Source organism: Hemiscyllium ocellatum, chromosome 4, assembly GCF_020745735.1.
Source record: "Hemiscyllium ocellatum isolate sHemOce1 chromosome 4, sHemOce1.pat.X.cur, whole genome shotgun sequence".
NCBI classification, from domain to species: Eukaryota; Metazoa; Chordata; class Chondrichthyes; order Orectolobiformes; family Hemiscylliidae; genus Hemiscyllium; species Hemiscyllium ocellatum.
In genome coordinates, this window is record NC_083404.1 from 51,121,781 (window position 1) to 51,136,828 (window position 15,048).

The 15,048-nt window shown below is 40.9% G+C and overlaps 1 protein-coding gene across 1 annotated transcript in view; it reads right to left on the reverse strand.

The window, feature by feature from the left end:
- LOC132815198 (collagen alpha-1(XXI) chain-like) overlaps positions 1-15,048 on the reverse strand; it is a 114,287-nt gene that overhangs the window by 1,480 nt on the left and 97,759 nt on the right. Inside the window, exons 16-22 of the mRNA XM_060824013.1 lie at positions 12,848-12,919; positions 12,447-12,482; positions 10,613-10,657; positions 10,463-10,495; positions 6,783-6,929; positions 6,630-6,684; positions 5,427-5,612 (exon numbers count right to left, since the gene is read on the reverse strand). Coding sequence (XP_060679996.1) covers positions 5,427-5,612; positions 6,630-6,684; positions 6,783-6,929; positions 10,463-10,495; positions 10,613-10,657; positions 12,447-12,482; positions 12,848-12,919 — 574 coding nt within the window. The remainder of the gene's footprint in view (positions 1-5,426; positions 5,613-6,629; positions 6,685-6,782; positions 6,930-10,462; positions 10,496-10,612; positions 10,658-12,446; positions 12,483-12,847; positions 12,920-15,048) is intronic.

Genomic DNA, 15,048 nt, shown 5'->3' on the forward strand with positions numbered 1-15,048 from the left:
AATACATCATTATGAGAACCTTGGAAGATTGGTTTTAGCAGTACTGCACCACTTGAACTACACCTCATCTACTTGTCCGAAATGTTCCTCATATGTCACACAATGGTAGCAATTTGGAATGAGTAATAAAAATTAAGGTAGGAGCAAAGAATCCTGAGAATTCAAGTCAATTCTATAAGATCATAGTTGATCTGTGGCCTAACTTCAAATAACTGCTTTAGCCTTCTATCCCTAGATTTTTCCAGCATCAACTGCCATTGGCAAAACAGAGGTCCAAGCATATGTAGAATATTTTCCTAATTTCACTTTTGAATGAAGTGGGTCTAGGCCATATGTCTTAGTCCTAGACTTCCCAATTAATGGAACTAGTCTTGTTCTATCCACCCTTTGTTTTCCCTTTAATATCTCAAACTACACTTCAAATTATTGTCTAGCCTCCTAATTTCTGAGGTTTATTATCCTAATTTAACCCTGCAGTCCAGGTATAGTGTGGTACTCTCTCCCAGGCTAATGCTGTTTTGGGTTTCTCTTGGATATAAACATAAACACCTTCTCAAAGACAGCTAGGGATGGGCAATACATGCTGGTCAGCCAGAGACTTCTACATCCAACAGAAAAATACCAATCACACACAGGGGATGGTGAAACAGTTCTTTATTTGAAGAGAAGACTATATACAGCCAAGTGAGATTTCTCACCATAGCTTAGGAAATGAACATCATTGATGACTTAACCCAGTCCACAGTGCTCTTCATATCTGATTTTATGCCCATTTCACCAGGCAATATTCCACAGCAACTCACCACTCCCTGGAAATCTGCTGAATGACCAAATTCCTTGTGCCAGTGTTATCTTTGAAAGGCTGTTATGCACCTGGCCAAGCACTGGCAATCTGGCATTACCATTCACTGGCATTGGCATGATACAGCAACTAGAAAGTCATGCTGCTAATGGGGCATAGCCAGCATGACTGACATTCCCTAAAACACACACACATAGCCCCATTCTTTTAGCCTAGTCACTGTGGAACTGTAGGCACCAGGTTGTACAGTTTTCCTGTCCTGAAATCTATCCCACCTGAACAGAGAAAAATAGGGTGGATAAAGATAAACTAATTCCACCAGCTGGGGTTCTAGAACTAGTAACCATGTTCTAAAAGGAGAAAGTGTCATTCCTGATGAAGGGTTTATGCCTGAAATGTCAATTCTCTTGCTCCTTGGATGCTGCCTGACCTGCTGTGCTTTTCCAGCACCACACTCTCGACCATATCCTAAAAACTAAGGCCAGAGATGTTAGGAGGCACTTCTACACACAAAGGGTGGTAGATGTTTGGAACTCTTTCCACAAATAAGGTTGATAGTTGTTAGTTTGAAATCAGAGATAGGTATATCTTTATTAAGGAAAGATATTGAGGGATATGGGTCAAAGGCAGGTCCATTCAGTTAGGCCATGGGTTAGCTGTGATCTCATTGAATGGCAGAACAGGCTCAAGGGAGTGAATGGCCTACTCCTGTCCCTATGTAATACTCTTCCTAAGTCATAGCTACTCTGTCCCTAATGCCCTCTGGATACCCTCATCTGGTATTTGTCCAGTCATGGAGCATACCATACAGGCAAGCAATTGGTGACAAATCTAAACATGAGCTTACAGACAGAAAAAGAGAACACAAACCAATACAGGGTACAGGTCACACTCAAATTGCAAACCATATGCTGGCCTAGTGACGTTGACAGTCCTTGACGGTCTTCTACACTCAAATGTGTATCAACAGATCCAAGTGTTGATCAGGTCCTGTCTGCTTGTACAGCATACTGCAGCTAGGTTTTGTCAAGCAAAAGGATAGCATCCTCCAACTTAACATGCTCATCCTTCTCCCATTCCCTCAGCTTCAATCACATCACCTCATTGCCTGCTGTGATTGTGCAGATCACAGCACACCAGCAGAATGCTCTACACTCTGATTATACTGGAGGGCCCCCTAGACAGGTTCTATCAGCAGAAACATGTCTACAGCAGCCCTATTGTCTACTCCACTATGGCCCTGGCCATAACATAGGCAAAAACTGGGTGAAGCTACGGCACCAGCTGATCAAAAGGAAGTGTGTGCTGTACTTCAACTCCCTTCCTATCGCAGACCCACCTCAACTTGAAACATATTCTTGAATTCAGTAGAGTCCATTATCATACTACATGACTTTTGATGGAGTGATGTTCTCCTTGATGTTCCACAAGTGATGGAATGCCTTTGCTCAACATGAACCCCCTTTTAAATTATTCCCACTAACTCTGCATCATTGAGATGACAATGTAAGTTGGGCTAGCACCAATGGCATTTGTAATCTGCCTCTGACCAGCATTTGAAGCCTATGCACATTCACTCTGCATGCATTACAAATGTGTGAAGAAACAATTGCAAAGAAAATGTAGCTGGAATGTGCAAACAACACTTCACGTATTTCTGCCTCAGTATCCTAATGTCCAGGGGATATGAATCCTGCACTTTCACCCATCAAACCGACATCAACTTCATCCATTGGGCATTGTCCCAACCGTTACACATCTAAAGAATGGTAAGTGATAGCCGTGAACAGGTACCTCACCCTGAGCCTCCACGATCCCTTTCACCCCTCTGTACCCTGACAGCACATTTCCACCTATATTGCCCTCCTAAATGTGGAGACCCCTCACATGGAACTTCAGCTTCAACTGTTCTCCCTGCTCCTGATATTACACCTTAATGATGACCCACTCCCCCCTTGTGAAGGCCATAGTGATGGTCAATGCCAATAACCCACCTTCCTATAGCCTCTGTCCTTCGATGCTGTTCCATATACCCCAAACTTGAGTTAACTCATGTTCTTGTCCTTGTTTCCACCTCAACAAATGTTTCTGTTTCCCCATCATACCCCTATAATCTTCCCCAACCTTATTGACAGTGATCTCCCTGCTACCCCCGAATATATTCTAACAACAGAATGACTCTCAGAACTACAGACCTTGGACTGATTTCCATAAGCAGGCCCTAGACCTGACTGACCAGACACCTGAGCACTTTACTTGCTGCTCATTGGCTGAGAATACATAGTTGCCCTGACTGCTCTAATGGCCCTACAGAACAGAATGTTGCCCAGTCCATAGACTACATTTGGACAGATCTCTAGATGGTGAGTGCCCCAAGTTCTTGACTGACTGTGACCAAACCCCTAGACTATGTGTGAACTGTACCCCTGACTGACAGTACTGTGACCCCTAACTGACAAATTCTATGCTGGCTCTCTGTGATCTGTGAAAACTGTGAGGGTGTTATTCCATGTTTAATTGTGGAGACTCAACTCATTTTTCCGACACACATTACGTCAACAAGATTTCCTGGTTTGTCTCTGCTCATTTCTTAAACAGTAAAGCAGCACTGGCATCTAATTTTTGAATTTAGAAAACCACTAAAATCCATACCCAGAACAACTATTTTCTTTGAAGTCTCGGAATGAAATCATGCAGTCCTGGGAACTATGCCATCCTTCTCTCCATTACTACTCATTTGACTTTGTTAAATTTGATGAGTACCCTTTCCAAATTTCCTGAAAGGCCCAGCTTGTTCTCTTGTTTCTGTATAGTATACATTGGTGAAAAGTAATTTCTAATATGTCTGGCACTTCCTTATTTTAAGTCAGAATACTGTAAGGGTCCATATTACTCTAAACCATCCTCTTTATCCAGAAGTAGTTGAAAACAGTTTTGTGTTGATTTTGAAAACGGTTGCAAGTTTCTTTCTGGGTATACTTTATATACCTGTTTTATGAACCTTTGTTGTCCTTTGTATTTCTTCATTTCCCAGATTCTTTACTTTTTGTTTGCATTTTTTATCAATTTCAGTCTTGTCCCTTACTTTAGAAAGTTACGATAGTTGGTTTTTTGGCAACTGGAACATTTGCCTCTTAGTGAACCTTTTCTAACTGGCTTTCACTTCCCAACACCACCCACCCACCCCCTGCAAACATCCCTCATTCACTAGTTTAAAAGTTTCTATGACTGCCCTATTTATCCTCTCCACTGGGATTCTGGTCCCAGCTTGTTTTGGGTGGAACCTGTCCCAACTGTATGGTTCTCTCCATCCCAGTATAGTTTAAGGAAAACAACAGTTTAGAAATTGGAAAGATGCTGTACAGAGCAGGCTTGATCCGAGGAACATTGGGTTGCATACATTATATATATGAGATCAGCAAGTTACAGATGTCCGTACAGTGATCACAGGCAGTTTGTCAGTAAAAATAATTTAATTCAATTTCAGATTTCTGTATTGTAGGAGAGCATTGAATATGATTGGGAATGAGGAGGAAAAGATTAAGGTGTCTGAGCTTGGGCCAGTAAATATTCAACCAAAGTTCGGACAAGTACTCTTTATAAGGCATACCTGTTTGGTTGTGATCTCCCATTTAGGGATAACCATTTACACTGCAAGTAGAAATGATTATCCCAGCACAGTCACAATGAGTTCGGAGAAGGGGACTTTAAACAAGTGTAGACCCTATATTGGCAACAGAAAAGGTCAAACACCTCTTCTGTACACAGGCCCTGGACAGATCTATTTTTCCTTTACCAGTATGGTAAGGAATGCTTGCCCGATTACCATACCAGCTTCTTAGGAAATTGCCTTGAGCTTGAAACAAACGAGTGGCATCAGCAGATATCCTTTGGCTCAAGGAATGGAAATACTGGAAGTCACTAACAAATTTTGTCTGACAAATCCTGTATGTCAAAGGCAGGCTTTAAACAAGAGACATTCTTGCTAAACAGATTCAGAACACACCAGGGCTCCTGAGCAGGCAACCTTGATTGCTGAGGCCTCATTACAAATTCTTTATGCACTTGTAAAGACACACAAACAATGCTGCACATTCTGGATCAGTGGCGCTGGAAGAGCACAGCAGTTCAGGCAGCATCCAACGAGCAGTAAAATCGACGTTTCGGGCAAAAGCCCTTCATCAGGAATAAAAGGGCTTTTGCCCGAAACGTCGATTTCGCTCCTCGTTGGATGCTGCCTGAACTGCTGTGCTCTTCCAGCACCACTGATCCAGAATCTGGTTTCCAGCATCTGCAGTCATTGTTTTTACAATGCTGCACATTACCCAGGAGTATCCTCTCTGCAAGCTAAGTGACGGACTAATCACCTTAAACTCAGGACTGAAGTAGCTATCAGCGAGACTCAGGGATTTTCATTTGCCAAATGCATTTGCCTTATCCCCCCAGCTGCTTTCTCATACCCTGCAGCATTTTCTCCTCGTTAGGTATGTATCCAAATCCATTTTGAAAACAAACATTGAATTTGCTACCCCTCCCCAATAATTAGTTGTAAAAAAGCCAGAAATGGAACAACTTGTATTGTGAACAAAGCCCCATGGGAAATGTTTCCTGAACTTTATTGTACCTTTCATTCCTGGTAGTCCAGGTACACCAGGTAGTCCTCGATATCCTCGCCTGGCTGCCCTGCCTGGGTAGCCAGGTAATCCCCGTTGTCCTTGCTGTCCTGGCATTCCTGGTTGTCCAGGTGTTCCCTTAATTCCTTCACATTGACAGCTGGGCCTCATGCTTTGAAGTAATGATGGCAACTGAGCTGTATAATTGAATGCAAAGGATATATTTACATCGCGCCTTTCACCATCACCAGATGTTTCAAAGCATTTTATAGGGGTGCAATATTTTGGAAGTGTAATCCATGTTGTAATGTGGGATACATGTTTGCACATGCAAACTCCCACATTGTCACCATTGTGAGAATGGCCAGATAACCTGGTTAAGTGATGTTCATTGAGTGATTGATATTGATTGGAATATCAAACAGAGATAACTCCCCTGCTCTTCAAAACAGCATCACTGACATCCATCCAAGCAGGAAAGTAGGGATTTAATTTCTCATCTGAAAAACAGTGCCTCTGACAGTGCAGCACTCCCTCAGTACTACACTGGAGTGTCAGACTTGAATTCAGAATCTTGTGATGCAGAAACAAGAGTGATACCAACTGAATCACATGTGACAGAAAATAAAGATGGCATCTAAAAGTTTTCACTGCACATCACCAGTCAGCAAAAATGCAGTATTAATTGTTCAACACTCTCTATGCCCTACTGCCCTCAAGGAAAGTCCTACAATAAGGTGGCACTGGCCTAAGGAAAGCACACATATTCAGGATGCCAGATCCTGTCTACTACTCCTTTACCCCCACCCAGGGAATGTACTGGCAATGAGTAGGGACAGGACTTGTCTCTTGTGTTACAAGTTCCATGGTTGTCAACTGTTTAGACATGAAGAGCAGCTATAGAGTATATAATAAAGTATATAATAATGTATAATAACGGAAATGTTCAGCAAATTCTAGCAACCCATGCTCGACAGCTTTATTAGAACTGAAGCATCATTCCAGCTGTTTGGCCCACTGAATTCATTCCAGCTTTCTGTAGAATTATCCAATCAGTTCCAATCACCTCACCCAAGCCCATAATCTGATCAGTTTATTTGCCTCAAGTATTCAGCCAATGACTTGGAAATAGTGCAATATATTTTTTCACTCATATTGGCCAAGCTGTAATAGTTCTATTTCAAGAAGTGAGACTGTTGTTTATATGTACTCACTGCGAAGCATGTCACTGCAAAGTTTCATTACCCGTTCGTCTGTGACAGGCTTTGCCTTAATATAACAAAGATGAGTTAATGTACAATGTTATGTGCATATCTTATATGCCTCAAAAAATCAATTCACTAAACTGGTATTCTAAATGTACTTACAGGTTTCCCAGGAAGTCCAGGAACACCAGGCAGTCCATATGGGCCTTCCTGACCTGAAGGTCCACGAGGTCCTATCGGGCCCATTAGACCAGGTTCTCCGTTCTTGCCATCAATTCCCCTCTCACCAGATGGTCCCACATTACCTTTCTAAGTTACATACAAGAAAAGTGCACACGTTACATTTGAAGATATATCAGAAGAAATGGAAGAGTAAGCCATATGGCTGAACTTCTACTTCAACACCAGCTTGACAGTCTATCCTTATGTCCCTTAATTCTTTAGAACTCAGTCTTGAATAAAGTTAACACCTGAGCAGTCACAAGCCCCTGGGGTTGAGATTTCTGAGGATTCATACTGAGTGAAGGAATTCTTGCTCATCCCTGTCCCAAATGGACAATCTCTTATCCTGAGATTATGACACTTCATTGTAAATTCTCCATCCGGCTTCTCAGTATCTACCCTGTCAAAACCACTAAGAATGTTGTACATATTAATAGATTCCCTCTCATTCTTCTTGAGAGTACACACAATATGCTACTCAATCCTTTCACATACGATAACCTTCTAATGTCAGAGTCCAGAAATCACACAGAAATTGTTTTGCACAGAAAGTAGCCATTTTGACATCAGGGGTCAAATGTTAATTGCCCAATGGAAGTGCAAACTGGGTCATGAAATGGTGATATAATTATTTTGCTGGAAGAACAACTTTCTGAACATACATCATTCCTTTCATGTGGTGTTTTCATAGCTCAAGAAGATCAGGGTGTAAAACACGCATGTAAATCTTCAGTGATTGAAGTCCCATTCCACCAGTCATAAGAAAATTGCATTTCCTCCCACACACAATTTTCACGTACTGGTGTGGGTTTGTAAAGCTGTGATATTTAAAACAAAACCTCTGTTTTAAGTTCATGACCTTTGGGAAACCTGCTGAGGAGCCAGATACTAAGTAAAATTAAAATGTAAATGTTTGGACATCCTCAAATGTCACTATTTTATGGCAGGGATTCATCCTAGGGCTCCGACTTACAAAGGTAAGTGGATCTTGCATTGACCAACAGTTGTGGATGTGCAACAATTTCCATTACCTTTTCCTTTGAAGTACCATAATATATACTAAAAATGTAAAATAAAGTTCTGCTTGCATTATTTTTTGTGCTGTGATTTAAACTAACCACTAGCTCTGGCTATTACAGTTTCTGCCTTTGTAAGTTAAAAAATATATTTGTACCTATTGCTTTCCATTAATTGAGAGGCAATTTGCCTGAGAGGGAAATTAAACCATTCTTTTCTGTCAGTTTCAGATAATATGGCTGAAAGCTTTTGTAAGGATGGCACAGTGGCTCAGTGGTTAGCACTGCTACCTCAGAGTGCCAGGGACCGGGGTTCGATTTCAGCCTCGGGTGACTGTCTGTGTGGAGTTTGCACACTCTCCCCATGTCTGTGTGGGTTTACTCCAGTTTCTTCCCATAATCCAAAGATATGCAGGTTAGGTGGATTGCATTCAGAGATGTGTAGGTTACCTGAATTAGTCAGGGGTAAATATAGGGTAGGGGAATGGGTCTGGGTGGGTTACTCTTCAGAGGGTGTGGACTTGTTGGGCCGAAGGGGCTGTTTCCACACTGTAAGGATTATAATGACAGCTGAAACCACTATGAATGTTTGATTGGGTTTCAATAGCTCAATTGGCCTCAGTTTAGCGAATGGAATGATTTGACACTTTAAGAAACTGGGATAACAGAAAATGTCTTTGGCATGGCTTCTTGTTTGCTGATATACCTAATAGGCAACTGAAAATTTACATTTTTGGTTACACATTAGCACATGTTTGGTTTCTTTTCAGTATCTATAATAATGGATTTGAATTCAGCATGTTATTAGATTGTCAATAGCTTATTTTTCTCTATAATTTTAAAGTAATTACTATTGCTACTGCATGGCTCCTGAGGACAATACCCAATGTATATCAGGCGAGTGTCTATGTGGGATATATGGGAGGAATGAAGTTGGCAAGGGGGAAATCTGAGGGGAATATGGATGGCATGGGGGTTGCTACTGGTGAGGGATTTAAATGCTGGAAAGAAGCTGAGCTCCTGTATAGCAAATTGAAGCAGATTTTCTATCTTTTCCACGTCCACACTCCATCATGGCTCCTAAAATGCATTGCAAACACAACTGTAGTGTGAAAAGGCAAACATCCCAGGCAAAGTTACATAATGTTGTGGCATTTTGGTAGGTGCAAGAATGCACAGGTTGACACGTTCTGGTTCCACAGCAGATCCAGACAATGTCTATAACATATGAAACATATTGATCTCTGTTCAACCTTCTCTTCATACCTTTCATATTCGTGATTTTAAGCAATTACTTTTCTTTTAGAATTCCTCATGGATGCTGCTTCAACAAAGGTTTGTGACAAAGAATCATATCGCAGAGGGAAACATCTAGAGGTCATTTTTACTAGTCACTAGGATGGCAACAAAAAGGCACTTAGTAAAAATTTACTTCTTTGGCAAAAATGGCACAGTGAAAAGGGTATTTTCCTTCAACCAGATATCAACGTTATTTTTAAATGTTCAGATGGCCTTTGTTTCAAACGTAACATCCCACAGCCTCACTTCATTCTCTGCAAAATGTTTTGTTCCACTCTCTATACCAAACATCTTGCATTTAATCTTGAAAAGAAAGTCTTGCATTTCTATTGTGCGGTTTAGGGCGTTCCAAAGTGATTTAAGCAAATGAAGTAGTGTTGCCATGTCGTTGTTACTTTAATGCAGGAGATGCAGCAGCCAGTTTGTACACAGCAAGCTCCGACAAATTGCAATGCAAGCATGACAAGCCAATGTGTCACGTGATGTTGCTTGAGAAATAAATATTGACCAAAGAGAACTTTGCTTCTCTTTCATTAAACTAATGGCATAGGATCTTTTACCATTTGGTATAGTCAAAAGGGCTTTCATTTAATGTCTCATTCAATAGATGGAACTTCCAACAATACAGCATTTGCTCAGTGCTGCAGTAGAATACCAATGTAGATTTATGTCCTCAAATCCCTGCAACAGACTTAAATCTTCAGCCTTCTGGTCTTTGATTGTTATCTATTGAGTCACAGCTGGAGTTCTCTCGTCCAGGGCACCTGGAACACTTAACATAATCTGCTTCTATTTATCGTGCTAATCCCTTCACAAGGATGCTATGCTCCATCCAGTATCCCCTCGAGATCCAGCCAAGGTGGGATCTGCAGATATATTTGTGGGGTGAGAAAGGGCAAAAGTGTAACTTTGGCTTTTACAACACCAGCTATGTCACTGCCACTCCAGGATCCCGCCCTACTCCCACGTTCCACCACTCCCATAGACCTAACTTCTTTTGGTTTCCATGTTTGGCTGACTATCCAGTGTTGACCTGGCGCTGATGGGCTGTTCTGAACCATCTGATTTCTAGTTGAAGCCCACCAGCCAATAATAATGAAGTGTTGCCCACCCACCAATCAAAATTGAAGCAAGGCCCCACTGCTGAGGCTACATGTGTTGCTGGCTGTCTGCCTCAGGTTGCCTGTAAGGGAACAGCTACATTTATATATAAGTTGGCAACGAATAGTAATTTTGATAGGAAAGTATTAGGCAGCAAAGTAAAGGATAATTACATTTTATTTTGGTTAATTTGCAGACAATTACCTCGCCTTTTGCTCCTTTAGCACCAATAGCTCCCTGAGGAAATGTGAACACAGCAGGTTACTGATGAAACACTTTAACGAAAATAAATTACATTTGCAAACAGTGACATAAGTATATATTCCGTGTGCACAAACATTTCTTTTTGGTTACCTGTGGCCCTGGTGAGCCAGGGGCTCCTTCTTTGCCTTTCTCAGCCTGGATGAGAAAATACATAATACTATTACATTCAAGTATACTCCCCTGGGTACAGCTCTCTGCCAACAATATCAAATCACAGAGTCACTCCTTATTTACAAGCAAATTTATCAAAGAATTGATTCATGATTTTATCACAAAAATGAAAACTCATCCTGTCTTGGGAAAACTGTCATCTAAATCGAAACTTGATTCACGAGATTAAAATATTCCAATATCACATTTAACAATCAAGTTTACAGCACTAACAATAAATAATGCTTCATCAGGCATTCAGTTGCCCATGTGCTACAAGTGATGAGACAGTCTTAGAGAGAGTGGAAACAAGATTCAGGAGAATGGTCCCATAACGAGGAACTTTGGTTACGTGGGTTGATTTCTAAAGCTGTTATCCTTGGAGAAGAGAACATTTTGGGTGGCACAGTGGTTCAGTGCCAGGGAGCTGGGTTCGATTCCAACCTCAGGTGACTGTGTGGAGTTTGCACATTTTCCCCATGTCTGCGTGGGTTTTCTCCGGGTGCTCCAACTTCCTCTCACAATCCAAAAGATGTGCAGGTCAGGTGAAGTGGCCAAGCTAAATTGCCCATAGTGTTCGGTGCATTAGTCATGGGTAAATGTAGCGAAATGAGTCTGGGTGGGTTACTCTTTGGAGAGTCAGTGTGGATTTGTTGGGCCGAAGGGCCTGTTTCCACACTGTAGGGAATCTAATCTAAATTCAATATGTGTTCAAATTTATGCAAGGTCATGACCAAGGAGATAGGCAGAAACTCTCCTTGGTGGGTTGAATAATCATCTAGAAAATCCTGATGTGAGGTTATTGACAAAAGAAGCAACAGTGACATGAGGAAAGGTTTCCTTACACAGTGAGTAGTTAGAACTAAGAATGTGTTGTCCAAGAGTGTGGTGGCTGCAGATTCAGGCTTTTAAAAGAGAACTGCACAATAATGAGTAAAAACAGGGAGACCACCCAACAAATTAAAATGTTATTGGAGAAATAGCTGGCACAGACAGAACTAGACAAATGGTTGACTTTAATGCTGTAACCATTCCATGATGCAATGGTCATTGCTTTACAGGATACATAAAATACCACATTTAATTCCATATTTGTTTATAATCAAAGTAACAGCTTTAAAATTATGGCAGGAGCAAATTAATGTGCCACTAATCCTGGAGTTGAACTAAACATACCATGGTTACTCATCATACTTCTTCTGCTGTCTTAGAAAGACCTGCAAAATGAATAATTCTGCTTTCTCTTTTATCAATTGCACTGAAGCAAAATCTGATATTGCTATTGGACTTTTCCAAAGGAGAATGTCAAAGCTTAAATTGAGAGTGTAGGGATCCATTGAAAAATGAAAATGCGAAGAAAATCAATGACAGATTTGCACAGTGTATTAAAGAGCTTCAACACATTTTCAGTGTCATGAGGGTTAGTAACCATGAGACATGGATGCAAGATTATCAGCAAAGAAAAAACAAACAAGATTAGAATAAACCCAGTGCTATGATATGGACACAATGCACGAAAGACTCATGGAACCATATTCAATTGTCATTCAAGTGGGAATTAGATAGATACCTGAAGTAGTTAAAAAATTTCATGTCTATGAGGAGAGGGACAAATTGACCTTGCAAGGAGCAGCATGGACATAATGGGTTGAAAGGCATTCTTCAGTGCTGTCTCACTCTATGATTCTACAATGCTCAAGAACCGTCCCACTTCTCTGAGCGAGATGCCATTAGTATTACTTACAACAGCAATTAGAGAGGAAGTAATTAATACCTGGCTCCCTTTCCTCCCAGGATTTCCTGGCTCACCCTGTAAAATAATATTATATAACATGTAAGTGTTAAGTGTGAATATGTCAGTGGTAAAACTAAGATATTCATTTATTACAAGCTTTCATTAAAAATGTGGGTATACCTTTTGCTACAATGATTTTTGTCATTTTACAAACATTAACACATACTTTCATTTTAATTCCTTTTAGTAACATTATTATTCCAGTTGAGGAACAGTTTTTGTAAGCAATGACTTTATAAGCCAAAATCAATATGGAGTTGGTTTGGTCAAAATTTGGGGTTTGTTCAAGTATAAACAAATGCATTATTCAGAAGGTAGAATGCAATTTGGAACAGTATGTGAACTTCCTGTTTTGCCCAATCATGGATTTAAATCCTTACCTTATTTCCCTTTGCTCCAGGAATCCCAATTGGGCCAGTCTGGCCTGGAAGTCCTGGCTCTCCTCTTAAACCCTGCAAGTGTAAAAAAAACACAAATCTGAGCTCCCATTAAACTGGGGACTATTTCTTGGCTACTGCTCTGTCGTACAAGTTAAATATTGGACAGAAATAATGAATTATTAATGTAATTCATGCTGATAAATTCAACCCTTTGCAACCTCAAAATTGACAAATACTTATGCTGGCAAGCACAACATTCAGTGGGTTTAATATATTGAATTATTTGTTTCTTGTGACACTCCATTCATATTACAGTTGCTCCACATGAAGGCCCACCATCATTTGGCAGCAACTAGAGAGGAATATACATGTCACCGATACACCAAGAACAAGTTAAAAATATATGCACTGGGATGCCAAAATGTGCATAGTTAAAACACAAGCTACACATAAAGGACTAGGTTTTCAATGCAGCAGATGGGTGTAAAACTGAATTTGTGTATGCATGATTCCCATTACCATTGAAATGAAATTCAGAGCTTACTATAATAGGTACAACATACTCATGTGCAGCAAGTTCAATGCAAAATACAGGCTTGAACTGATAAATACTGAAAATGTGTCGCTGGAAAAGCGCAGCAGGTCAGGCAGCATCCAAGGAGCAGGAGATTCGACGTTTCGGGCATAAGCCCTTCTTCAGGAATGCCCGAAACGTCGAATCTCCTGCTCCTTGGATGCTGCTTGACCTGCTGCGCTTTTCCAGCAACACATTTTCAGCTCTGATCTCCAGCATCTGCAGACCTCACTTTCTCCTTGAACTGATAAATGGCAAGTAACATTCATGCCACCACACAAGTGCCAGGCAAATATCATCTTCAACAAGGGAGAATCTAACTACTTGTCTTTGACAATCAGAGTCATAAGCATCCATTACCATCAAATTCCTGGAAAATTGTTTTTGATTCTGAAAGCATGTTGGGACATAGAGGTGGAATTTTCTCCTGCCTGGAGTGCCATAGGCAATGATGAGAAAATAGGAAGAATAAGGCAAGAATGAAGATGTTAGAAGTTTTGTTCATTGAGTCTAAATTTGCTGCTTTAAAGTTTAAACAATGACTTCAAAATCTCACCATTAAGGAGCAACTCCCCATTTCCATGCATTTGCAGTGCAGTACTGCACCGACACCTTACTTGTACACACCACAGCTGGAGCTGACAAATGGGGTGGAATTTCTTCGATGCAGGAGAAATGGGGGATCGTTAGAAATCTTCTGAGGATGAAGCTGAGAAGCAAGGAGCAGTACATTGACCTGGAGTAACATCCATGAGAGCATCATAGAGCAATGTGTTGTCTAATGTGAGAAACCAGAAAGAACCTAACTCAAATCCCTCTATTTGCTTAACATTGTCAGTTAAATGGCAAGCAATTAGTGCAAAGGACAAGTGGTCCCTTTATTGTTGCTGAAAGGCTCTCACCTTTTCTGTTACTGAATAAATGTTTCATTATCCACCTGATTGTATGCTTCATATCTGTGGGTGATCACATTTTCAAGTGTCCACACATTGCTACTTTTTCTCTTAAATTCAGCAGGAAAAGTATTCAGTGAGACAGTGCACTAACATTGCAGGCTGCTAACGTTTCATGGCTCTTAAGGCTTCAACCAGCATATCATGTCTGAGTAATGTGCAGGGAAGTCCCTCATGATAGGCAGCAGATTGAGAAGAATCCTGAGGCATCTCCTTTTGATCCATCCATCATTAGTTAGCCTTCAATATTTCCGAGTGAGAGTTAACCGCTACATTGCCCTCACATGCTCGAGCATTCTCTAGGACAGTGCGAAAGGCAATGCTTTGTGCAGCTTTTCTCAGCAGATCAATGTATTATGAGGGAGATTGAACATGTGAACTGCCAATAGGACACCTCTAAGCCTTGAATTTGTGTGGATCCTTCTCCCTATTGGTACCTGAAGTCACTAACCTATCTTCCTTGAACAAGAGACACCTGGAGTGAAGTCAAGATCTCTCGTCCCTTTCTTGCTTTGCCACTGACACTGAGCACCAATAGCTAAAGTGATGATTGCAGATCCATGCACCTAGTTGGCCGACACTGGGTGCGCTGGACCTAGATTTCCATGGTTTGTATATATGAGGTGGGTTAGAACTGTTGAGTGGACATGATGCATGCAATGGCAAGAGTTGCA